The sequence below is a fragment of the Triticum urartu genome, chromosome 2A (assembly GCF_056163025.1).
Source record: "Triticum urartu cultivar PI428250 chromosome 2A, HENAU_Tu73, whole genome shotgun sequence".
Taxonomy (NCBI): Eukaryota; Viridiplantae; Streptophyta; class Magnoliopsida; order Poales; family Poaceae; genus Triticum; species Triticum urartu.
In genome coordinates this window covers 565278822-565306698 of record NC_141874.1, presented here as the reverse complement: position 1 = coordinate 565306698, position 27877 = coordinate 565278822, and the positions used below count along the sequence as shown (strand labels likewise).

General features: G+C 42.5%; 1 protein-coding gene across 1 annotated transcript; it reads right to left on the bottom strand.

Moving 5' to 3' along the window:
* Positions 1–460: 460 nt before the first annotated feature.
* Positions 461–27877, bottom strand: LOC147985936 (uncharacterized). Its single transcript, XM_087541804.1, has 3 exons — positions 27687–27877; positions 1032–1337; positions 461–899 (listed from the first exon to the last, which is right to left on the bottom strand). The coding sequence occupies exons 1-3, from the start codon at positions 27875–27877 to the stop codon at positions 461–463; spliced, it is 936 nt and encodes a 311-aa protein (XP_087397930.1).

Genomic DNA, 27877 nt, shown 5'->3' with positions numbered 1-27877 from the left:
GCGATGTTGTACTCTTGGTGAGGTTCACTCTAAGGCCCGATGCCTCGCCAAAGCACTGAAGGATCCAGGAATTGGTGCGTAGATCCGCTTCATTCGGTTTGATAAAAAGCATCACATCATCAGCAAACAGCGATAGCCACTGTTGCATCCCCACTCTGGCCAGCGGAGTCAGGAGAGCATGGGAGGCCGCCAGTTGGAACATTTTGTGCAGCGGCTCCATAGCCAAGATGAAGAGCATCGGCGAGAGAGGCGCACCTTGTCTCATGCCCCTTGCATTGTAAATGGGCCTGCCGGGGTATCCATTTACCATAACTCGCGTAGATGAGGTGGCCAGGAGTCCACAAACCCACTCTATCCACCGCGCACCAAAACCCATCGTTTGCATCACCTCAAGGAGAAAAGGCCAATGGACCGTGTCGAAAGCCTTCATGATGTCGAGCTTAAGCATGATCGTGGGTTCTCAAAGGGCATGGAGCCGACATGCCATGCATTGAACCAACATGAAGTTGTCGTGGTTCGACCGTCCTCTGATAAAAGCACTCTGGTGTATGCCAGCAAGCGTGGGAAAATCGGAGGCCAACCTGACGGCCATTGCCCCGTCGAAGATCTTTATCGCCCCGTGCATGAGGCTGGCCGGACGGAAGTCCTTTAGATCCACCGCACAATCGATCTTGGGAAGTAGTGTAACAATGGCTTTGTTGATCGCTGGTAGTCCCCGCATGTCACCTTGGTGCAAGAGGTCCATGGCGTGCATGATGTCATCTTTGATTATGTGCCAGCAAGAAGCATAGAACCTACCCGTGAAGCCGTCCGGCCCCGACGCCTTGCTCATGGGCATAGATTTGATTACCTGCTCAATCTCCTCCTCCGTGAAAGGCACCTCGAGGTGTGCCAGGTCTCTATGAGGCAGGTTCAGGACTTCCAGATTAAGTGCCTACGTCCGCAGTGGGGCCTCACCCAACAAGCGATCATAGAATCCATCCACCATGCATGAAAGCTCGTCCTGGCCCATGGCAACAACCTCTCCCTACCTGAGAACGGTGATCATGTTACGCCGCTGGCGGTGACGGGCGTGGCTATGGAAGAAATTGGTGTTCGCGTCCCCTTCGCAGAGAAAAAGGAGGCAGGATCGCAATCTGGCAATCATGCGCTCAAGGGAGGATAGTACAAGCAGCTTCCTCTTCAAAATCTTTCGCAGTTCCCGCTCCTGAGAGAAAATATCTCTTGTGTCCATGGCAGAATCAAGCTGAAGAATGACCTCAAGCGCAATCGCGATTTGCATCTTAACATTGCCGACCCACCGGTCAATCCACTTCTTCAAGGCCTTCACCGTGGCCCTAAGATTTTGATCAAGAATGACATAAGGGTTTCCATCGTGTGGGACCGATTCCCTAGCAGCCCTTACTGTGTCAAAGAACCCATCCGCCTTCGCCCAAAAGGATTTGAACTTGAACCTCCGACTGATGTCTACTACACAACCTTCTTCTTGTAGACGTTGTTGGGCCTCCAAGTGCAGAGGTTTGTAGGACAATAGAAAATTTCCCTCAAGTGGATGACCTAAGGTTTATCAATCCGTGGGAGGCGTAGGATGACGATGGTCTCTCTCAAGCAACCCTGCAACCAAATAACAAAGAGTCTCTTGTGTTCCCAACACACCCAATACAATGGTAAATTGTATAGGTGCACTAGTTCGGCGAATAGATGGTGATACAAGTGTAATATGGATAGTAGATAAAGGTTTTTGTAATCTAAAAATGTAAAAACAGCAAGGTAACTAATGATAAAAGTGAGCGTAAACGGTATTGCAATGCTAGGAAACAAGGCCTAGGTCTCATACTTTCACTAGTGCAAGTTCTCTCAACAATAATAACATAATTGTATCATATTTCTCAATGTAATTTTCTCTATTGTGGCATGAATATTCAGATCCGAGAGATTCAAGATAAAAGTTTAATATTGACATAAAAATAATAATACTTCAAGCATACTAACAAACTAATCATGTCTTCTCAAAATAATATGGCCAAAGAAAGCTACCCCTACAAAATCATATAGTCTGGCTATGCTCCATCTTCACCACACAAAGTATTTAAATCATGCATAACCCTGATGACAAGCCAAGCAATTGTTTCATACTTTTGGTGTTCTCAAACTTTTTCAATCTTCATGCAATACATGAGCGTGAGCCATGGACATAGCACTATAGGTGGAATAGAATGGTGGTCGTGGAGAAAACAAAAAGGAGAAGATAGTCTCACATCAACTAGGCGTATCAACGGGCTATGGAGATGCCCATCAATAGATATCAATGTGAGTGAGTAGGGATTGCCATGCAACGGATGCACTAGAGCTATAAGTGTATGAAAGCTCAAAAAGAAACTAAGTGGGTGTGCATCCAACTCGCTTGCTCACGAAGACCTAGGGCATTTTGAGGAAGTCCATCATTGGAATATACAAGCCAAGTTCTATAATGAAAGATTCCCACTAGTATATATATGAAAGTGACAACATAGGAGACTCTCTATCATGAAGATCATGATGCTACTTTGAAGCACAAGTGTGGTAAAAGGATAGTAGCATTGCCCCTTCTCTCTTTTCCTCACATTTTTGGGCCTTCTCCCCTTTTTTATGGCCTTTCTCTTTTTTTCGTCTGGAGTCTCATCCCGACTTGTGGGGGAATCATAGTCTCCATCATCCTTTTCTCGCTTGGGACAATACTCTAATAATGATGATCATCACACTTTATTTACTTACAACTCAAGAATTACAACTCAATACTTAGAGCAAGATATGACTCTATATGAATGCCTCCGGCGGTGTACCGAGATGTGCAATGACTCATGAGTGACATGTATGAAAGAATTATGAACGGTGGCTTTGCCACAAATACAATGTCAACTACATGATCATGCAAAGCAATATGACAATGATGAAGCGTGTCATAATAAATAGAACGATGGAAAGTTGCATGGCAATATATCTCGGAATGTGTAGCGACCCGACCTCAACCGGTCTAGTCTCTGTGCTTCAGTGTCATCCCTGGATCGGTAATGCTGACACACACACAGTACTCGAGGATTTATAATAGAGTAGCAATCACACACTTATTACATCGAATGTCTCAAAAGAGAACTTATTACAATAAATATGGCTTAAGGCCATCTAATTCGATAACAACGGAAGTCTTGGAAGATAAAGTGAGTCCATCAACTCCAACGGCATAGCTGAGCTGCATGGCAACGACCTAACGAACCTTACTCCTCATCTGAAAAGTCTGCAACATAATACGTTGCAGCCCGAAAACGGACCAGCACATGGAATATGCTGGCAAGATAACACGGTAGAGCAAGAACAGAATAATGCTATCACTACATGCATATTTGGCTGGTGGAAAGCTCTACGGTTATAGTTTTTGCGAAAAGCCAATTTTTCCCTACAACAAAGGAATATATTTTATTTAACTATCATGGTAGTTGAAACATCATTGAGAAGGTTCCTCCAACTCAATCCCAATTAAAGTAATTAACAACCCAACAATATTATTTTAGAGTGATGAGATACTTATGATACTCCAAGTACTAGATATTCAAGATGTCCATAACCGGGGACACGGCTAACCATGATTAGTTTATACACTCTGCAGAGGTTTGCGCACTTTTCCCCACAAGACTCGATCTCCTCCGTTGGATTTCTCGCACCCCAGGGTGTTTGAGAAACGGATGACCGAGACATAATTTTTCAGAAGCATTAACTCCTTACTCCGGGCAGACCACACCAAACCCACATCCCACTACCTGCTGATCCACCTCTTCGGGAGCTTCACGCAACTTACTCCACTATTCTAGAGCCCATAATAGCTTGTGGCTGCACACGGAAGTTTCTAGCATGAAAATATCTCAGTTCCCTTTGAGCCTGGGTGGCGGACCATAGGATTATCACACGGGTACTCCGGGATATCCTAGGACAACACTGAGTTCTCCAGGTGCCCAACAAACAATCCACCTAGATGTGTATTCAAGTTGCCACCTTAAGTTGAACCATTAATTAACAATCTCACATCTGTCATGGATTTCACTCACCCAACCACGTCTACGAGCATAGCATAGCAATATAAGCAATACGTAGAAGTAACTCCTAAGGGTTTGAATATAACAGGGCAATAGGTTCTACCTCATCAACTACTTCCCAACACATATTAATCACATCCTAACCATGCAATGTTTGAGGATTGGAACTTATGCATAAAAACTGGGTGATAAAGGGGTATGATCAAAGTGTTACTTGCCTTGATGATGATCCGCAAAACCTAGGGATTCGTAGTAGCATGCTTCGCACTCCGGGTGTTCTATCGCAAACAAACAATAGCATACATAAGCAATCAAGCAAAGAAACATAGGTAAAACTCAAACAAGAAGATCTAACCAGAAAGCTCAACTTAAGAACTCCGGTTTGCGAAAAGAATCAAATCAAACAGAGCAACGAAACTCAAACTGCGAAAGAAACAAGATCCGTTTACTAATCTGGACTAAGGTCAAATTTTACAGTAGCAAAAGCTTGTTCAAGTTGGTTAAACGGAAAGAGGGTTTCGAGACGAAGATCTAGGCGCTTGAATCGCCTGATTCCGACAAACGAGCGGAAAGATAAACTAAAACGAAAATCGGATCAGAAATCGCGACTAAAAATAATCGCGGAAAATCCGAGAAAAAGAAAGCTGACGAACAGGCTAACGAACGAGCGTTCGTTGTCTGTTACTAACGGGTAAACTCCGTCCGTTAAAACGAACGTACGGATGAGCGTCCGCAAAGTAACTAAACCGCGAAAAACCGGTGAACCAATCTATCCAAAAAAACTAGGGTTTCTAAAAAAACCGATCTGGGTTTTTTTTAAAACCGAACGGTTCTACCTCCGGCGAGGTCCGGCGCGGCGGGGTCTGCTCTGGCGAGGGCCGGGGCAGTGCGGGGCGGCGGCGGCTCCGGTGAGGGGCGGCGACGGCGCGACAAACGGGCGGCGGGGCGGCATGGCAAGCGAGCGGCGGCGGCGCAGGCAAGCGAGCGGCGGCGGCGCGGGCAAAGGGCGGCGGCGCGGTTGCGGGCGGCGGGGTGGCGGCTCTAGGGGCGAGGGTGGTGGCTTATAAGGAGGCGGGGGCGGCGTGGCTTGAGGAACGGAGCACGGCGCGGCAGCGGTCTCCCGCTAGGAGACGGCGGTCCGGGGAGTGGGCCGGCGGCTGGGCTTCGGCCCATTTAGCCACTGCGCGTTTAAAAAAAATCCGCTGAAACTAAAAAAATCCTAGAAAATAAAATAAAATTCTAAAAATGCCAAAACAAATTTTCACCGTCTAAATAAAATATTTAGAACAAGATGAACATTTTCTTGGCCCTAAAATGCAACTTTGAAAAACGTGCAATTTTTCTAATTCAAATAAAATAGCAATAAACTCCGGATAAAAATCAAACATTTGATTTTAATCTTTTTCCTCCAATATTTCATTTATTTTGGAGAAGTCATATTATCTCCTCTCATGTATTTTAATATGAAATATTTTTTGAGAGAAAAATAATTAAAACCAAAAATCCTCGTTTCAATATTTGATAAAACTCAAATATGAAAACGGGGAAATCCCCAACTCTTTCCGAGGGTCCTTGAGTTGCTTAGGATTTCGAGGATTCGCGAAACGAAGTGCAATAAAATATGATATGCATGAATGATCTATGTATAACATTCCAAATTGAAAATTTGGGATGTTACAAACCTACCCCCCTTAAGATGAATCTCGCCCTCGAGCTTCGGGTTGGCTAGAGAATAGGTGTGGGTGGTCTTTGTGAAGATCATCCTCTCGTTCCCAGGTGGCTTCATCCTCGGTATGGTGGCTCCACTGAACTTTGCAAAACTTGTTAACCTTGCTGCGGGTGACTCGGCTGGAAAATTCGAGAATCCTGACTGGCTTCTCCTCATAGGTCAAATCACTGTCCAACTGAATCGCATCCAAGGGTACTGTATCTCTTAACGGTATATCATCCATCTCAGCATGACACTTCTTCAGCTGTGAAACATGAAATACATCATGAACTCCTGACAGTCCTTCAGGTAACTCCAACTTGTAGGCAACTTCTCCATACGTTCCAAAATTCGATACGGCCCTACAAATCTCGGGGCTAACTTTCCCTTAACTCCAAAATGTTTCACTCCTCGCAGGGGTGACACTCGCAGATATGCTCTGTCTTCAATTTCATAGGTTATTTTCTTGCGTTTCGAATCTGCATAACTCTTCTGCCTGGACTGAGCTATCTTCAGTCTATCTCGAATCAACTTAACCTTCTCTTCAGCCTCTTTGATCAAATCTGGTCCAAACAATTGTCGGTCTCCGACTTTATCCCACATCAACGGTGTTCTACACCTTCGTCCGTACAGGGCTTCGAACGGTGCCATCTTCAAACTGGCTTGGTAGCTGTTATTGTATGAGAACTCCGCGTAGGGCAAATTGTCATCCCAACTAGATCCATAATCTAGCGCACATGCCCTCAACATATCCTCCAGAATCTGGTTGACTCTCTCGGTCTATCCATCTGTCTGCGGGTGAAAAGCTGTACTGAATTCCAGCCTTGTTCCCAAAGTTTGGTGCAACTGATGCCAAAACTTTGAAGTAAACTGTGTTCCCCTATCTGATACAATTGTCTTCGGAACTCCATGCAGACATACGATCCTGGTCATATATATCTTGGCCAACTTTGCACTTGTATAGGTGGTTTTCACTGGGATAAAGTGAGCTACTTTGGTCAAGCGATCAACTACTACCCATATAGAATCGTATCCTGATTTGGTCCTGGGTAATCCGGTGATAAAATCCATGCCAAGTATATCCCACTTCCATTCAGGTATCGACATAGGCTGTAACAATCCTGCTGGCTTTTGATGCTCAGCCTTCACTCTCTGACATACATCACATACGGCTACATACTCGGCAATATCCTTCTTCATACCAGTCCACCAGAAACGTTCCTTCAAATCCAAATGCATCTTGGTGTTTCCGGGGTGTATCGAGTATGGTGAGTCACGAGCCTCCTGAAGTATTAACTTCCTGATCTCTGTGTTATTGGGCACATAAACACGGTCCTCAAACCATAAGGTGTCGTGCTCATCCTCACGAAAACCTTTGGCCTTTCCTTCATTCATTCTCCCTTTTATCTCGGCAATATCTTTGTCTTCCTTCTGAGCTTCTCGAATCTTTCCTAACAATGTAGACTGAACCTCCATGGTTGCAACAAAACCCCTAGGAACAATCTCCAATCGAAGTTCCCTGAGATCCTCTGCTAACTCCTTCGGCAATCCAGTGCTCACTAGGGTATTAGCATAACTCTGCCGACTCAAAGCGTCGGCTACGACATTGGCCTTGCCTGGATGATAGTGAAGCTTCATGTCATAATCCTTTATAAGCTCCAACCATCTCCTCTGCCTAAGGTTCAGCTCCTACTGTGTGAAAATGTACTTCAAACTCTTATGATCCGTGTACACATCACAACGATTTCCAATAAGGTAATGCCTCCAGGTCTTCAACGCATGCACTATGGCAGCCAACTCCAAATCATGCATGGCATAATTCAACTCGTGCGGTTTCAGTTGTCGCGAGGCATACGAAACAACTCTTCTGTCCTACATAAGCACACTTCCAAGTCCTAAGCGAGAGGCATCGCAATACACTTGGAACTCCTTACGTATATCCGGCAGAATCAGCACTGGGGCTATAGTCAAACGTTTCTTTAACTCCTGAAAACTTGCTTCACATTCTTCCGTCCATTTAAATTTGGTATCCTTCTTCAATAACTCTGTCATTGGCTTCGCAATTTTGGAAAAATTCTCAATGAATCTCCGATAATATCCCGCGAGTCCAAGAAAACTGCGGATCTCGCTAACTGAAGTGGGTGCCAACCATTCAGTGACTGACTGAACCTTGGTAGGATCTACTTCTACACCTTCTCCTGATATAACATGTCCAAGGAATCCAACTTGCTTCAGCCAAAACTCGCATTTGCTGAACTTGGCATACAACTGATGTTCCCTGAGTTTCTCGAGAACTAAGCGCAAATGCTCTTCGTGCTCCTCCTCGTTCTTCGAGTATACCATTATATCATCAGTGAACACCACAACAAACTTATCCAAATATTCCATGAACACTTTGTTCATCATGCTCATGAAGTAGGCAGGGGCGTTAGTCAGTCCAAACGACATGACCGTATATTCATACAACCCGTACCGTGTGGTGAATGATGTCTTTGGTATGTCCTTCTCTTGTATCTTCAGCTGGTGATATCCAGATCGCAGGTCGATCTTTGAAAACACCTTAGCTCCTTGCAGCTGGTCAAACAAATCATTGATCATCGGCAGTGGGTATTTGTTCTTGATCGTCACCTCATTTAACGCACGATAATCAACAACCATTCTTAGAGACTTATCCTTCCTCTCGATCAAAAGCACTGGGGCTCCCCATGGTGATGAGCTCCGTCGAATGTAACCTTTCTCCAATAACTCCTTGATCTATTTCTTAATCTCCTCCAGATCATTTGCAGGCATCTGGTATGGTCTCTTCGATATAGACCCGGTGCCTGGCAATAGCTCTATCAAAAACTTCATGTCTCGATCCGGTGGCATGCCTGGTAACACCTCTGGAAAAACATCCGGGTAATCCTTCACTACATGCACTTCCTCCTGAACAACTCCCGTGAGGGTATTCACTTGGCTACTTCTTGGCGCATGCCTAGATACATACTCGATCCTTTTTCCCTCAGGGGTGGTGAGACAAATTGACTTATGATACATCTCCGTTGTATCTAAATTTTTTGATTGTTCCATGCCAATATTATTGAACTTTCATATACTTTTGGCAACTTTTTATACTATTTTTGGGACTAACATATTGATCCAGTTCCCAGTGCCAGTTCCTGTCTGTTGCATGTTTTTGGTTTCGCAGAATATCCATATCAAACGGAGTCCAAACGGGATAAAAACGGACGGAGCTTATTTATGGAAAATATGGAAAATTCGGAAGGAAAATCAACGCGAACCAGTGCCCGAGGTGGTCACGAGGCAGGGGGGCGCCCCCCCTTAGGGCGCGCCCCTACCCTCGTGAGCCCACCATAAGGCGGTTGATGCTCTTCTTTTGCCGTAAGAAAGCTAATATTCGGAAAAAATCACGGCGAAGGTTTCAGGCCAATCGGAGTTACGGATCTCCATATATATACGAAACGGTGAAACAGAGCCAGAACAGAACACAGAACCAGAGAGAAAAAGAGAGATAGATCCAATCTCGGAGGGGCTCTCGCCCCTCCCACGCCATGGGAGCCAAGGACCAGAGGGGAAACCCTTCTCCCATCTAGGGAGGAGGTTAAGGAAGAAGAAGAAGAAGAAGGGGGGCCCTCCCCCTTGCTTCCGGTGGCGCCGGAGTGCCGCCGGGGGCCATCATCATCACCGTCATCTTCACCAACAACTTCACCGCCATCATCACCAACTCTTCCCCCCTCTATGCAGCGGTGTAACCTCTCTCTTACCCGATGTAATCTCTTCTTAAACATGGTGCTCAATGCTATATATTATTTCCCAATGATGTATGGCTATCCTATGATGTTTGAGTAGATCTGTTTTGTCCTAATGGCTATTCGATGATCGTGATTGGTTTGAGTTGTATGTTTTATTGTTGGTGCTGTCCTATGATGCTCTCCGTATCGCGCAAGCATGAGGGATTCCCGCTGTAGGGTTTGCAATATGCTTATGATTTGCTTATGGTGGGTGGCGTGAGTGATAGAAGCACAAACCCGAGTAAGTAGGTTGTTTGCGTATGGGATAAAGGGGAGTTGATACTTTAATGCTATGGTTGGGTTTTACCTTAATGAATCTTTAGTAGTTGCGGATACTTGCTAGAGTTCCAATCATAAGTGCATATGATCCAAGTAGAGAAAGTATGTTAGCTTATGCCTCTCCCTCAAATAAAATTGCAATAATGATTACCGGTCTAGTTATCGATTGCCTAGGGACAAATAACTTTCTTGTTGACAAAGGCTCTCTACTAAAACCAATTTAGTTGTGTCTTCATCTAAACAACCCCTAGCTTTTATTTTCTCGCTCTTTACTTTCTTGCAAGCCTATCCAAAAACCCCTACAAAGTACTTCTAGTTTCATTCTTGTTCTAGGTAAAGCGAACGTCAAGCGTGCGTAGAGTTGTATCGGTGGTCGATAGAACTTGAGGGAATATTTGTTCTACCTTTAGCTCCTCGTTGGGTTCGACACTCTTACTTATCGAAAGAGGCTACAATTGATCCCCTATACTTGTGGGTTATCAAGACCTTTTTCTGGCGCCGTTGCCGGGGAGCAATAGCCTGGGGTGAATATTCTCGTGTGTGCTGTTTTCTTTATCACTAAGTAATTTTTATTTTGCTATTCTTAGTTGTTTTCTTTCTTTAGGTATGGGTAGGAAACACAAAATACCAAAAAAATTAGTTGTACCTACTGAACCAATGGTTGAAGAACCACTCAAAATCTATCACACTGCTGAAGCTTATTACTTGGATCATCTTCGATCCCTATGTGCTCGTGCTGAAACCCCAACTAGCTTAGTTGAGGGCAAATCTTTAGATGAGCATGCTTGTTATGTGCGACACCGTATATCTCAAAAAGGGAAACTTTTACATCATCAAATTAATACTATGCAATGCTATGCTTGGAATTTATGCTATTATTATGATTTTACTTGTTCTGAAAACCCTAAGAAACACCTTCCCTATCAATGTGAGTTTAGTGACAATGGAATCATATCTTCGTATGCTAAGGGTGTTTATAATTACTATGATCTTCAACAAATTGAAGAATTTGTTGCTTTTAAGGGTGCTTTTGAAATTGCTTCTTTGATTGAAAAGTATGATGCTACTCTTTACAAATCTGAAAATTTTGCCATACTTGAATATTGTTATGAGAATTATGCTTCTAATGCTTATGTTAAACTATATGTTGAGGAATACTCCGCTGTCCAAGAAGAGACTAATATTTTGCAGGAGTCTATGGAAGAAGAAATTGATGAAACTGTGAGCTCATTGGATGAAAAAGATGAGGAAGAGAGCGAAGAACAAAAGGAGGAAGAGCGGATTAGCTACCCGTGCCCACCTTCTAATGAGGGTAACTCTTCAACTCATACATTGTTTAATTTCCCTTCGTGCTTACCGGAGGATGATTGCTATGATGATTGTTATGATCCCATTGATTCTTTTGAAATATCCCTTTTTGATGATGTTTGCTATGCTTGTGGCCAAGATGCCAATATGAATTATGCTTATGGAGATGAACTTGCTATAGTTCCTTATGTTAAACATGAAATTATTGCTATTGCACCCACGCATGATAGTCCTATTATCTTTTTGAATTCTCCCGACTACACTATGTCGGAGAAGTTTGCCCTTATTAAGGATTATATTGATGGGTTGCCTTTTACCGTTACACATGATGATTTTGATAGATATAATATGCATGTGCTTGCTGCTCCTATTTGCAATTATTATGAGAGAGGAACTATATCTCCACCTCTCTATGTTTCCCACACGATAAAATTGCAAGATAATGTTTATACTATGCATTGGCCTTTACTATATGTGCATGAATTGTTCATTTATGACATGCCGATGCATAGGAAGAGATTTAGACTTCGTCATTACATGATATATGTTGCTTTGTGCTCACTACTAAATTACAAATCATTGTTAATTAAAATTGGCTTTGATATACCTTGGGATCCGGGTGGATTCACTACTTGAGCACTATATGCCTAGCTTAATGGCTTTAAAGAAAGCGCTGCCAGGGAGACAACCCGGAAGTTTTAGGGAGTCATTTATTTTTGTTGAGCGCTTTCATATAGTTTAAAAACAACAAAAATAAAGAGGGGAACCCAAAGCTTTTTCAAAAAGAAAAGCGAAAGTAAGAGAGACAAGCATTGTTGAAGTGGGAGCCAGCCTTGAACTTTGTTCATGCTCACGGCAACTTTGTGAATCTTGATTACAGAAACTTTTCAACAAAAATAATTATCCCCTTGTATTATAAAAATAATGTGCCAAGGTTTGCCTTTAGGATGGTTACAATGCTTGATGGTTTGTACGGTGCAGGACAGAAACTTTGACTGTAGTGCGTGATTTTAAATTTTTTGCTGGAACGTCAAATAGTTCTGATTATTTTTGCACCGTCTTTCTATACAAATTGTTTATTTTTCCTAATTTTGGTAGAATTTTTAAAGTATCATAAGTATGGTGATTGTTCAGATTGCTACAGACTGTTCTGTTTTAGACAGATTCTGTTTTTGATGCATAGTTTGCTTGTTTTGATGAAACTATCAATTTATATCAGTGGATTAAGCCATGGAAAAGTTATATTGCAGTATACACAATGAAAAAACAAAATATGAATTGGTTTGCAACAGTACTTAGAGTAGTGATTTGCTTTATTATACTAACGGATCTTATCAAGTTTTCTGTTGAAGTTTTGTGTGGATGAAGTGTTCGATGATTGAGAAGGTTTCGATGTGAGAAGAAGGAAGAGAGGCAAGAGCTCAAGCTTGGTATGACCGAGGCACCCCAAGTAAATATTCAAGGAGACTCAAGCGTCTAAGCTTGGGGATGCTGGGAAGGCATCCCCTCTTTCTTCAACAAGTATCGGTATGTTTTCGGATTCGTTTCGTTCATGCGATATGTGCAATCTTGGAGCGTCTTTTGCATTTAGTTTTCATTTTTATTTTATGCACCATGCTGGTATGAGATGGTCCTTGGTTGATTTATAGAATGCTCTTTGCACTTCACTTATATCTTTTGAGTATGTCTTTATAGAATGCTTCATGTGCTTCACTTATATCATTTGAAGTTTGGATTGCCTGTTTCTCTTTACATAGACAACCGCCATTTGTAGAATGCTCTTTTGCTTCACTTATATTTGTTAGAGCATGGGCATATCTTTTGTAGAAAGAATTAAAACTCTCTTGCTTCACTTATATCTGTTTAGAGAGATGACATGAATTGGTCATTCACATGGTTAGTCATAAAATCCTACATAAAACTTGTAGATCACTGAATATGATATGTTTGATTCCTTGCAATAGTTTTGCGATATAAAGATGGTGATATTAGAGTCATGCTAGTGGGTAGTTGTGGATTGTAGAAATACTTGTGTTGAGGTTTGTGATTCCCGTAGCATGCACGTATGGTGAACCGTGCTACGTCTTGAGCTTGCGTTGGTTTTCCTTGAAGAGGAAGGGATGATGCAGCAGAGTAGCGTAAGTATTTCCCTCAGTTTTTGAGAACCAAGGTATCAATCCAGTAGGAGCCCACGCTCAAGTCCCTCGTACCTGCACAAAGCGATAGCTACTCGCAACCAACGCGATTAGGGGTTGTCAAGCCCTTCACGGTCACTTACGAGAGTGAGATCTGATAGATAGAATATTTTTGGTATTTTTGATATAAAGATGCAAAGTAAAAAAGTAAAAGCAAAGTAAATAGCAAAGCAATATAAAAGTGATGGAGATTGATATGACGAGAATAGACCCGGGGGCCATAGGTTTCACTAGTGGCTTCTCTCAAGAGCATAAGTATTCTACGGTGGGTGAACAAATTACTGTTGCGCAATTGACAAAATTGAGCATAGTTATGAGAATATCTAGGCATGATCATGTATATAGGCATCACGTCCGTGACAAGTAGACCGAAACGATTCTGCATCTACTACTATTACTCCACTCATCGATCGCTATCCAGCATGCATCTAGAGTATTAAGTTAAAAACAGAGTAACGCCTTAAGCAAGATGACATGATGTAGAGAGATAAATTCATGCAATATGAAATAAACCCCATCTTGTTATCCTCAATGGCAACGATACAATACGTGCCTTGCTGCCCCTTCTGTCACTGGGTAAGGACACCACAAGATCGAACCCAAAGCTAAGCACTTCTCCCATGGCAAGAACTACCAATCTAGTTGGCCAAACCAAACGGATAATTCGAAGAAACTTGCAAAGATAACCAATCATGCATAAAAGAATTCAGAGAAGATTCAAATATTATTCATAGATAGACTTGATCATAAACCCACAATTCATCGGTCTCAACAAACACACCGCAAAAAGAAGATTACATCGAATAGATCTCCACAAGAGAGGGGGAGAACTTTGTATTGAGATTCAAAGAGAGAGAAGAAGCCATCTAGCTACTAACTATGGACCTGAAGGTTTGAGGTAAACTACTCACACTTCATCGGAGGGGCTAGGATGATGTAGAAACCCTCCGTGACGACGGCCCTCTTCCGGCGGAGCTCCGGAACAGGCCCCAAGATGGGATCTCGTGGATACAGAAAGTTGCGGCGGTGGAATTAGGGTTTTAGCTCCTGTTCTGACCGTTTGGGGGTATGTGTGTATATATAGGAGGAAGGAGTACATCGGTGGAGCACCGAGGGGCCCACGAGGCAGGGGGGCGCGCCCTAGGGGGGGGCCCACCCTCATGACCACCTCTTTGATCCCTTGCAGTAGGGTCCAAGTCTCCTGGATCACGTTCGGTGAGAAAATCACGTTTCCGAAGATTTTATTCCGTTTGGACTCTGTTTGATATTTTGTTGATCCGAAACACCGAAATAGGCAAAAAACAGCAATTCTGGTCTGGGCCTCCGATTAATAGGTTAGTCCCAAAAATAATATAAAAGTGGAAAATAAATCCCAATATAGTCCAAAACAGTAGATAATATAGCATGGAGCAATCAAAAATTATAGATACGGTGGAGACGTATCAGGCATCCCCAAGCTTAATTCCTGCTTGTCCTCGAGTAGGTAGATGATAAAAAGGGAATTTTTGATGCGGAGTGCTACTTGGCATAATTTCAATGCAAATCTTCTTAATTGTGGTATGAATATTCAGATTAGAAAGATTCAAGACAAAGCATACTAACAAAGCAATTATGTCTTCTCAAAATAACATGGCCAAAGAAAGCTATCCCTACAAAATCATATAGTCTGGCTATGGTCCTTATTTAAATCATGCACAACCCCGATGACAAGCCAAGCAATTGTTTCATACTCTAACTTTTTCAATCTTCACGCAATATATGAGCGTGAGCCATGGATATAGCACTATAGGTGGAATAGAATGGTGGTTGTGGAGAAGACAAAAATGAGAAGATAGTCTCACATCAACTAGGCGTATCAACGGGCTATGGAGATGCCCATCAATAGATATCAATGTGAGTGAGTAGGGATTGCTATGCAACGGATGCACTAGAGCTATAAATGTATGAAAGCTCAACAAAAGAAACTAGTGGGTGTGCATCCAACTTGCTTGCTCATTAAGACCTAGGGCAATTTGAGGAAGCCCATCATTGGCATATACAAGCCAAGTTCTATAACGTAAAATTCCCACTAGTATATGAAAGTGACAACATATGAGACTCTCTATATGAAGAACATGGTGCTACTTTGAAGCACAATGTATGCGACTTGCTATATCATGGTGCTACTTTGAAGCACAAGTGTGGAAAAAAGGATAGTAGCATTGCCCCTTTTTTGGCCTTTTTTTCTTTGGCCTCTCTCTCTCTCTCTCTTGGACAATGCTCTATTGAATGATGATCATCACACTTCTATTTATTTACAACTCAATGATTACAACTCGATACTAAAACAAAGTATGACTCTATATGAATGCCTCCAGCGGTGTACCGGGATATGCAATGAATCAAGAGTGACAAGTATGAAAGAATTATGAACGGTGGCTTTGCCACAAATACTATGTCAACTACATGATCATGCTAAGCAATATGACAATGATGGATGTGTCATGATGAACTAGATGGTGGAAAGTTGCATGGCAATGTATCTCGGAATGGCTATGGAAATGCCATAATAGGTAGGTATGGTGGCTGTTTTGAGGAAGGATATGGTAGGTGTATGATATCGGCGAAAGTTGCGCGGTATTAGAGAGGCTAGCAAGGGTGGAAGGGTGAGAGTGCGTATAATCCATGGACTCAACATTAGTCATAAAGAACTCATATACTTATTGCAAAAATTTAGAAGTTATCAAAGAAAATATTACGCGCATGCTCCTAGGGGGATAGATTGGTAGGAAAATACCATCGCTCGTTCCCGACCGCCACTCATAAGGAAGATAATCAATAAATAAATCATTCTCCGACTTCATCACATAACGGTTCACCATACGTGCATGCTACGGGAATCACAAACTTCGACACAAGTATTCTTTAAATTCACAACTACTCAACTAGCATGACTTTAATATTATCACCTCCATATCTCAAAACAATTATCATGCTTCAATATTTTCTTAGTATTCAACACACTCAAAAGAAAGTTTCACAAATCTTGAATACCAAGCATATTATTATTAGGTAAATTACCATGCTATTAAGAGACTCTCAAATTAATTTAAGTGAAGCATGAGAGATCAATAGTTTCTTTAAAACGAATCCACCACCGTGCTCTAAAAGATCTAAGTGAAGCACATAGAGCAAAATTCTAACGCTCAAAGGATATAAGTGAAGCACATAGAGAAAAATTATCTAGCTCAAAGGATATAAGTGAAGCACATAGAGTATAATTATCTAGCTCAAAAGATATATGTGAAGCACATAGAGTATTCTATCAAATTTTAATTCATGTATGGCTCTCTCAAAAGGTGTGTACAGCAAGGATGATTGTGGCATACTAACAAACAAAGAAAAATAATACAAGGCGCTCCAAGCAAAACACATATCATGTTGGTGAATAAAAATATAGCTCCAAGTAAATTACCGATGGAAGTGGACGAAAGAGGGGATGCCTTCCGGGGCATCCCCAAGCTTTGACTTTTTGGTGTCCTTGGATTATCTTGGGGGTTCCATGGGCATCCCCAAGCTTAGGCTCTTGCCACTCCTTGTTCCATGATCCATCAAAAGAATTCACCCAAAACTTGAAAACTTCACAACACAAAACTCAAAACAGAAAACTCGTGAGCTCCGTTAGCGAAAGAAAACAAAAGACCACTTCAAGATACTGTAATGAACTCATTATTTATTTATTTTGGTGTTAAACCTACTGTCTTAAAACTTCTCTATGTATTATAAACTATTTTACTAGCCATAGATTCATCAAAATAAGCAAAGAACACACGAAAAACAGAATCTGTCAAAAACAGAACAGTCTGTAGTAATCTGTAGCTAGCTCAAAATCTGGAACCCCAAAAATTCTAAAATAAATTGCTGGACGTGAGGAATTTATCTATTAATCATATGCAAAAAGAATTAACTAAATAGCGCTCTTCAAATAAAAATTACAGCAGTTCTCGTGAGCGCTAAAGTTTCTGTTTTTTACAGCAAGTTCAACAAGACTTTCCCCAAGTCTTCCCAACGGTTCTACTTGGCACAAACACTAATTAAACACAAAAAACACAACCAAAACATAGGCTAAATAATTTATTTATTACTAAACAGGAGCAAAAATCAAGGAATAAAAATAAAATTGGGTTGCCTCCCAACAAGCGCTATCGTTTAACGCCCCTAGCTAGGCATAACGAGCAAGAATGGATCTAGGTATTGCCATCTTTGGTAGGCAATCCATAAGTGGCTCTCATGATAGTTTCATATGGTAATTTTATTTTCTTTCTTTGAAAGTGTTCCATGCCCTTTTTAATGGAAATTGAAATCTAATATTCCCTTCCTTCATATCAATAATCGCACCAACCGTTTTAAGGAAAGGTCTACCAAGAATAATAGGGCAAGAAGGATTGCAATATATATCAAGAACAATGAAATCTACGGGCACATAATTCCTATTTGCAACAATAAGAACATCATTAATTCTTCCCATAGGTTTCTTAATAGTGGAATTCGCAAGATGCAAGTTTAGAGAGCAATCATCAAAATTATGGAAATCTAGTAAATCACACAAAGTCTTGGGAATAGTAGAGACACTAGCACCCAAATCACACAAAGCATAAAACTCATGATCTTTAGTTTTAATTTTAATAGTTGGTTCCCACTCATCATAGAGTTTTCTAGGGATAGAAACTTTCAACTCAAGTTTTTCTTCATAAGATTGCATCAAGGCATCAACAATATGTTCGGTGAAGGCTTTATTTCAACTATAAGCATGTGGAGAATTTAGCATGGATTGCAACAAGGAAATACAATCAATCAAAGAGAAATTTTCATAATTAAATTCCTTGAAATCCAATATAGTGGGTTTAGCAACATCTAGATTTTTATTTCTTTCCATCCCACTTTCATCAATTTCATCATTAAGATCTAAACACTCCGAATTTTTAGAGTGCCTTCTAGGTAAAGGAAGATCATATTCAGTTTCATCAAGATTCATATTGCAAAATAAAGATTTAATTGGAGACACATCAATAACTTTTAGATCTTCATCTTAATTTTCATAGGAATTAGAAGAACACACTTTAATAAAGGCATCTTTGGAAGCACGCATCCTAGCGGTTCTTTCTTTACACTCATCAATTGAAATTCTCATGGCTTTTAGAGACTCATCAATATCATGCTTAGGTGGAATAGATCTAAGTTTCAAAGCATCAACATCAAGAGTAATTCTATCAACGTTCCTAGCCAAATCATCAATCTTAAGCATTTTTTTCTTCAATCATAGCATTAAAATTCTTTTGTGAAGAAATAAATTCTTTAATATTAGATTCAAAATAAGAGGGCATCTTATTATAATTTCCATAAGAGTTGTTGTAGGAATTCCCATAATTATTAGAAGGATTACTAGGATATGGCCTAGGATTAAAATACCCTCTATAAGTGTTGTTACCAAAATTATTCCTACCAACAAAATTCACATCCATAGATTCATTGTTATTCTCAATCAAAGTAGACAAAGGCATATCATTAGGATCAGAAGAAACACTCTTAGTAGCAAATAATTTCATAAGTTCATCCACCTTTCCACTCAACACATTAATTTCTTCTATCGCATGCACTTTTTCATTAGAAGTTCTTTCAGTATACCATTGAGAGTAATTAACCATAATATTATCTAGGAGTTTAGTAGCATCTCCTAAAGTGATTTCCATAAAAGTGCCTCCCGCGGCCGAATATAAAAGATTTCTAGAAGCAAAATTCAATCCGGCATAAAATTTTTGTATAATCATCCACAAATTCAAACCATGAGTAGGGCAATTACGTATCATTAATTTCATTCTCTCCCAAGCTTGTGCAACATGTTCATGATCAAGTTGTTTAAAGTTCATTATATCGTTTCTAAGAGAGATGATCTTAGTGGGAGGAAAATACTTAGAGATAAAAGCATCTTTGCATTTGTTCCATGAATCAATACTATTCTTAGGCAAAGACAAAAACCAAGCTTTAGCATGATCTCTAAGCGAAAAAGGAAATAGCTTCAATTTAATGACATCATTATTGACATCTTTTTTTCTTTTGCATATCACATAAATCAACGAAGCTATTCAGATGAGTAGCGGCATCTTCACTAGGAAGGCCGACGAATTGATCTTTCATAACAAGATTCAACAAAGCTGTATTAATTTCACAAGATTCAGCATCGGTAAGAGGAGCAATCAGAGTGTTAAGGAAATCATTATTATTGGTATTGGTGAAGTCACACAATTTGGTAGTATCTTGAGCCATCGCGACAAACAAGCAATCTAACACACGAGCAAACAAAAAGCAAATGGGCAAAAAGAGGCAAATAGAGAGGGAGGATAGAGAGAGAGGGTGAATAAAACGGCAAGGGTGAATTGGGGGGAGAGGAAAACGAGAGGCAAATGGCAAATAATGTAATGCGAGAGATAGGGATTGTGATGGGTACTTGGTATATTGAATTTTTGCGTAGACTCCCCGGCAACGGCGCCAGAAATCCTTCTTGCTACGTCTTGAGCTTGCGTTGGTTTTCCCCAAAGAGGAAGGGATGATGCAGCAGAGTAGCATAAGTCTTTCCCTCAGTTTTTTAGAACCAAGGTATCAATCCAGTAAGAGCCCATGCTCAAGTCCCTCATACCTGCACAAAGCGATAGCTACTCGCAACCAACGCGATTAGGGGTTGTCAAGCCCTTCACGGTCACTTACGAGAGTGAGATCTGATAGTTAGAATATTTTTGGTATTTTTGATATAAATATGCAAAGTAGAAAGTAAATAGCAAAGCAATATAAAAGTGATGGAGATTGATATGATGAGAATAGACCCGGGGGCCATAGGTTTCACTAGTGGCTTCTCTCAAGAGCATAAGTATTCTACGATGGGTGAACAAATTACTGTTGAGCAATTGATAGAATTGAGCATAATTATGAGAATATCTAGGGATGATCATGTATATAGGCATCACGTCCGTGACAAGTAGATCGAAACAATTCTGCATCTACTACTATTACTCCACTCATCGACCGCTATCCAGCATGCATCTAGAGTATTAAGTTAAAAACAAAGTAATGCCTTAAGCAAGATGACATGATGTAGAGAGATAAATTCATGAAATATGAAATAAACCCCATCTTGTTATCCTCGATGGCAATGATACAATACGTGCCTTGCTGCCCCTTCTGTCACTGGGTAAGGACACCGCAAGATCGAACCCAAAGCTAAGCACTTCTCCCATGGCAAGAACTACCAATCTAGTTGGCCAAACCAAACGGATAATTCGAAGAGACTTGCAAAGATAACCAATCAAGCATAAAAGAATTCAGAGAAGATTCAAGTATTATTCATAGATAGACTTGATCATAAACCCACAATTCATCGGTCTCAACAAACACATCGCAAAAAGAAGATTACATCGAATAGATCTCCACCAAGAGAGGGGGAGAACTTTGTATTGAGATTCAAAGAGAGAGAAGAAGCCATCTAGCTACTAACTATGGACCCGAAGGTCTGAGGTAAACTACTCACACTTCATCGGAGTGCCAGGATGATGTAGAAGCCCTCCGTGATGACAGCCCTCTTCCGGCGGAGCTCCGGAACAGGCCCCAAGATGGGATCTCGTGGATACAGAAAGTTGCGGCGGTGGAATTAGGGTTTTGGCTCCTGTTCTGATCGTTTGGGGGTACGTGTGTATATAGGAGGAAGGAGTACATCGGTGGAGCACCGAGGGGCCCACGAGGCAGGGGGGCGCGCCCTAGGGGGGGCCCACTCTTGTGACCACCTCTTTGATCCCTTGCAGTAGGGTCCAAGTCTCCTGGATCATATTAAGTGAGAAAATCACGTTCCCGAAGATTTTATTCCGTTTGGACTCCGTTTGATATTCTGTTTATCCGAAACACTGAAATAGGCAAAAAACAACAATTCTGGGCTGGGCCTCCGGTTAATAGGTTAGTCCCAAAAATAATATAAAAGTGGAAAATAAAGCCCAATGTAGTCCAAAACAGTAGATAATATAGCATGGAGCAATCAAAAATTATAGATACGTTGGAGACGTATCAAACCGTTATGTAACGAAGTCGGAGCATGATTTATTTATTGATTGTCTTCCTTATGAGTGGCGTTCGGGGACGAGCGATGGTCTTCTCCTACCAATCTATCCCCCTAGGAGCATGTGCGTAGTACTTTGTTTCGATGACTAATAGATTTTTACAATAAGTATGTGAGTTATTTATGACTAATGTTGAGTCCATGGATTATACGCACTCTCACCCTTCCACCATTGCTAGCCTCTCTAGTACTGCGCAACTTTCACCGATACCATAAACCCACCATATACCTTCCTCAAAACAGCCACCATACCTACCTATCATGGCATTTCCATAGCCATTCCAAGATATATTGCCATGCAACTCTCATCATCATCATATACATGACTTGAGCATTCATTGTCATATTGCTTTGCATGATCGTAAGATAGCTAGCATGATGTTTTCATGGCTTGTCCGTTTTTTGATGTCATTGCTACACTAGATCATTGCACATCCCGGTACACCGCCGGAGGCATTCATATAGAGTCATATCTTTGTTCTAGATATCGAGTTGTAAATTAATAAAAGTGTGATGATCATCATTATTAGAACATTGTCCCATGTGAGGTTATCAAAATAAAAGTGGCCAAAGAAGCCCCCCCAAAAAAGAGAGAGAGTCCAAAGAAGCCTACAAAAAAAGAAAAAAAAGAAAAAAACAAAAAAAATGAGAGAAAAAGAGAGAAGGGGCAATGCTACTATCCTTTTACCACACTTGTGCTTCAAAGTAGCACCATGTTCTTCATATAGAGAGTCTCTTGAGTTATCACTTTCATATACTAGTGAGAATTTTAATTATAGAACTTGGCTTGTATATTCCAACGATGGGCTTCCTCAAATGCCCTAGGTCTTCATGAGCAAGCAAGTTGGATGCACACCCACTTAGTTTCAGTTTGAGCTTTCATATACTTATAGCTCTAGTGCATCCGTTGCATGGCAATCCCTACTCACTCACACTGATATCTATTGATGGGCATCTCCATAGCCCGTTGATACGCCTAGTTGATGTGAGACTATCTTCTCCTTTTTGTCTTCTCCACCATCATATTCTATTCCACATATAGTGCTATGTCCATGGCTCACGCTCATGTATTGCGTGAAAGTTGAAAAGGTTTGAGAACATCAAAAGTATGAAACAATTGCTTGGCTTGTCATCGGGGTTGTGCATGATGTGAGTATTTTGTGTGGTGAAGATGGAGCATAGCCAGACTATATGATTTTGTAGGGATAACTTTCTTTGGCCTTGTTATTTTGAAAAGACACGATTGCTTTATTAGTGGGTTTGAAGTATTACTGTTTTTATGTCAAATGATAGACTATTGCTTTGAATCACTCGTGTCTTAATATTCATGCCATGATTAGACATATGATCAAGATTATGCTAGGTAGCATTCCACATCAAAAATTATCTTTTTTATCATTTACCTACTCGAGGACGAGCAGGAATTGAGCTTGGGGATGCTGATACGTCTCCGTCGTATCTATAATTTTTGATTGTTCCATGCCAATATTATTGAACTTTCATATACTTTTGGCAACTTTTTATACTATTTTTGGGACTAACATATTGATCCAGTTCCCAGTGCCAGTTCCTGTCTGTTGCATGTTTTTCGTTTCGCAGAATATCCATATAAAACGGAGTCCAAACGGGATAAAAACGGACGGAGATTATTTTTGGAAAATATGGAAAATTCGGAAGGAAAATCAACGCGAACCAGTGCCAGAGGTGGTCACGAGGCAGGGGGCACCCCCCCTTAGGGCGCGCCCCTACCCTCGTGAGCCCACCGTAAGGCGGTTGACGCTCTTCTTTTGCTGCAAGAAAGCTAATATTCGGAAAAAAATCACGGCGAAGGTTTCAGGCCAATCGGAGTTACGGATCTCCATATATATACGAAACGGTGAAACAGAGCCAGAACAGAACACAGAACCAGAGAGAAACAGAGAGATAGATCCAATCTCGGAGGGGCTCTCTCCCCTCCCACGCCATGGGAGCCAAGGACCAGAGGGGAAACCCTTCTCCCATCTAGGGACGAGGTCAAGGAAGAAGAAGAATAAGAAGGGGGGCCCTCTCCCCCTTGCTTCCGGTGGCGCCGGAGTGCCGCCGGGGGCCATCATCATCACCGTCATCTTCACCAACAACTTCACCGCCATCATCACCAACTCTTCCCCCCTCTATGCAGCGGTGTAACCTCTCTCTTACCCGCTGTAATCTCTACTTAAACATGGTGCTCAACGCTATATATTATTTCCCAATGATGTATGGCTATCCTATGATGTTTGAGTAGATCTGTTTTGTCCTAATGGCTATTCGATGATCGTGATTGGTTTGAGTTGTATGTTTTATTATTGGTGCTGTCCTATGGTGCTCTCCATGTCGCGCAAGCGTGAGGGATTCCCGCAGTAGGGTTTGCAATATGCTTATGATTTGCTTATGGTGGGTGGCGTGAGTGACAGAAGCACAGACCCGAGTAAGTAGGTTGTTTGCGTATGGGATAAAGGGGACTTGATACTTTAATGCTATGGTTGGGTTTTACCTTAATGAATCTTTAGTAGTTGCGGATGCTTGCTAGAGTTCCAATCATAAGTGCATATGATCCAAGTAGAGAAAGTATGTTAGCTTATGCCTCTCCCTCAAATAAAATTGCAATAATGATTACCGGTCTAGTTATCGATTACCTAGGGACAAATAACTTTCTTGTTGACAAAGGCTCTCTACTAAAACCAATTTAGTTGTGTCTTCATCTAAACAACCCCTAGCTTTTATTTTCTCGCTCTTTACTTTCTTGCAAGCCTATCCAAAAACCCCTACAAAATACTTCTAGTTTCATACTTGTTCTAGGTAAAGCGAACGTCAAGCGTGCGTAGAGTTGTATCGGTGGTCGATAGAACTTGAGGGAATATTTGTTCTACCTTTAGATCCTCGTTGGGTTCGACACTCTTACTTATCGAAAGAGGCTACAATTGATCCCCTATACTTGTGGGTTATCAACTTACTAACACAGTCAATGCTTCCTCCATACTTTGACATCCAGTCCATGCCTAATATCACATCCAATCCTTGTGACTCCAAGATTATTAGGTCGGACGGAAAAACATGGCTACCAATGGTTAAAGGTATCTGGTCACACCATCGACTAGCCATATACTCTGCTCCAGGTGAACTCACTAACAGATGGGTCCTAAGGGTTTGGGTCGGTAGTTTAAACTTATCCATGAACTCCCTTGATGTGTATGAATGCGATGCACCAGTATCAAAAAGAACAAGGGCGGTAAAAGACTTAACCAAAAACTTACCAATAACCGCGTCCGGCTGCTCTTCAACCTCCTCCACATTGACGTGGTTCACTTGTCCTTTGTTGAATGGATTGGGCTTCTTTCTAGCGCTCCCATTGCCGTTTCCATTCTTTGCTTCAGGGCACTCCGTGGCATAGTGTCCAGTCTTCCCGCACTTGAAACAAGTAACGTGGCTTAGGTCTCTCTTGGTGGGTGTGGCTGGATTGGAACGGTTCTGATTGTTGCTTGCTCCATTCCCATTCCCATTCCTTGGGCCTGTATGATTATGGTTACTTCCTCCATTGTGGGTGTGGCCTCCATGGTTATGAACAAGTCCTCCCGAGTTCGGGGTTAGGCGAGGCTTCTGCTGAGCTCCTGAATTATACCTTCCTTGTCCACACTTCCTCTTACGGCTCTCAATTTGCTGCTGCTTCCCTTCAATCATAAGAGCATTATCTACCAACTCCTGGTAGTTGTTGAATGTTGCCACCATCAACTGCATGCTCATCTCATCATTCAGCCCTTCCATAAACTTCTCCTGCTTTGCGGCATCTGTGGCCACATCATCAGGGGCATAGCGAGATAACTTGCTAAACTCATCCGCGTACTGAGCCACAATACGGTTCCCCTGGCGTAAGTTGCGAAACTCACGCTTCTTCATACTCATAGCTCCAGTTGAGACATGGTCTGTACAGAAAGCTTGCTGAAACTAATCCCATGTAACAGTGGCTATAGGGTAGGTGACTATGTAATTCTCCCACCATGAGGCTGCTGGTCCATCCAACTGATGTGCGGCAAATCGCACCTTCTCAGCATCGGTACATCCTGCAGTGATTAACTCCCTTCCAATCCCGCAGAGCCAATCATCTGCTACTATGGGCTCGGTGCTACTGGAAAACACCGGCGGCTGCAACCTTAGAAAGAGGGCTAAGTTACCAACTGGTGGTGGTGGTGGCGGGTTGTTGTTGTTGTTATTGTTGTTTCCTTGGTTCTGAGCTAACAACTACATCAGGGTATTCTGCTGCTGGATCAACTGAGTGAGCTCCGGTGGGAAAGTAAATCCGGGGTCACGTCTCGGAGGCATCTGATGGGTTTAGAGGGGAGAGATTAGAATAGAATGAGGTCTAATGAGAAAAACACTACCCATATGCACATGAGACAAACACAAACATTTCACTCACTCAATCAAGCAAAGGCATACAATCGATCTAACTATCGTTACAAAAGTGCTCGGACTATACTATTTACATGGTGGAATACTACTACTGATGTGGTGGTCTACTAAAAATATTCTTCGGTTGAAGACTCCATAATGTCTGCTCCAGCTTCGTCTTCATATTCATCATCGCTATTGTCGGGGTCCGAGTCGGTGTCGTTGATGATAATGTAGTCCTCCGGGCGAATCTCCTTGGGTTCTTCGTCTTCTCCTCCTAGTGCGGGGTCTCCCAGAAATACTCCTAGCTTCCTTTCCAGATCGCCATTCTTCTCCACTAGTATGACGATTTCCTCCTCATAATCTTCACGAGTAGCCTTAAGTTCTTCCTCCAGTTCCGTGATCCTTGTCATTGCCTTCTTCAGGTCTATCATTCCTGCGCACATCTGGTTCTCCTGGCGACGAATGTATTGGTTTAACTCCTGGATGAAAGCTGCAATTGATCTATCCTTCCTGGTGCTGATCATCTCCCATTGCTCATCTTGGCGCCCACAAATCTGATAGATAGTATCCTTAAGCTCCTTATGATAGGTCGGGTTTGGATCGGGTTGAACAATATCAAATCCATATCCATATCCATGAAGACAGTTTTTGCCCGCCCATGAAAAAATCCACGGGTGAAAAAATGTGTCCATGTCCAAACCCGATGGGTATCCATACCCACTGGATATCCATTGGGTCCTCTCCAGACATATAAATAAGACATAACACAATGTTAACATAAGCTCTTCCATTCTTCACCTTGTGGTAGGCTAGGCTTCACTTATGGTATACATTAACTTATGGTAAATCAACATTCACTGACATTCTAACTTCATTTAGTATTTTTCTGACATATCAGAATGACGAGTCATTTATGTAACACCCCGAGACTGTTGCGCTAGTTGTCTTCCAGTTATTCACTGTTGTTGCCTTGAAATTTGTTTGCGTGTCATGCATTTCATATCATGTCATCATGTGCATCTCATTTGCATACATGTTCGTCTCATGCATCCGAGTATTTTCCCTGTTGTCCGTTTTGCAATCCGGCACTCCTATGTCCTCCCGCGTCCTCTTTTGCCTCTTTTCGTGTGCGGGTGTTAAACGTTCTCGGATTGGACCAAGAGTTGCCAAGCGGCCTTGGTTCACTACCGATAGACCGCCTGTCAAGTTTCGTGCCATTTGGAGTCTGTTTGATACTCCAACGGTTAACCGAGGAACCGTAAAGGCCTCGTGTGTGTCGCAGCCCAACACCCCTCCAAAGTGGCCCAAAACCCATCCAAACCCCTCCATGCTCTCGGTCGTTCGATCACGCTCGCGTGACCGAAAACCACACCTCATTTGGACTCTCCTAGCTCCCTCTACCTATAAATAGGTGCTCCCCTCCAAAAATTTCGCGCAATACAAACCCTAGTGTCTCCGTCCTCGCGCGGCCGGACATGTCCAACCGCGCTGGACATGTCCATCGGACACGTCGCTCCGGCCAATGAGAGGCCGCCACCTCAGCACCGCCGCCCCTCTCCTCCACTCATCTGCCGCCACGTGGCGCCCCGCGCCTCTCCAGTCGCTTCCCACTGCGCCGGCCACCCGGGGCCCAGATCCGGCCCGCCCCGGGGCCGAACAGGGCCGCGCCGGGCCCTCTCTCCACCGCCGCTCGCCCGGGATCCCCCTCGTCCACGCCGCCCGCGCCCATCGCCGGCGTCTCTCCGGAACTCCACCGCGTCGCCCCGCTCGCCCCCGGCATCCGCCGCTGTCTACGCGTGCCGCCGCACGCCTTGCCCCGCCGCCTGCTGCTCTAATGCCGCCTCGTCGCTGTCCTCCACTCCAGCGCGCCACCTCGCCTTGCTGCCCGCCTCCGGCGACCGGAGCTCGCCGGAGAGCACCACCTCGTCGGAGCCCGTCCCGTCCGGATCCGCCACGAGATGGATGAGATCCACCACCACAGTCAT

Coding starts and splice junctions, on each gene's coding strand:
- LOC147985936 (XM_087541804.1), bottom strand. CDS start 27,877: ATGACTGTGGTGGTGGATCTCATCCATCTCGTGGCGGATCCGGACGGG. Junction 1,338..27,686: donor CAAGGCGTGCGGCGGCACGC/GTAGACAGCGGC, acceptor TCAAAATCTTAG/GGCCACGGTGAAGGCCTTGA. Junction 900..1,031: donor AACATGATCACCGTTCTCAG/GTAGGGAGAGGT, acceptor CCTGCCTCATAG/AGACCTGGCACACCTCGAGG.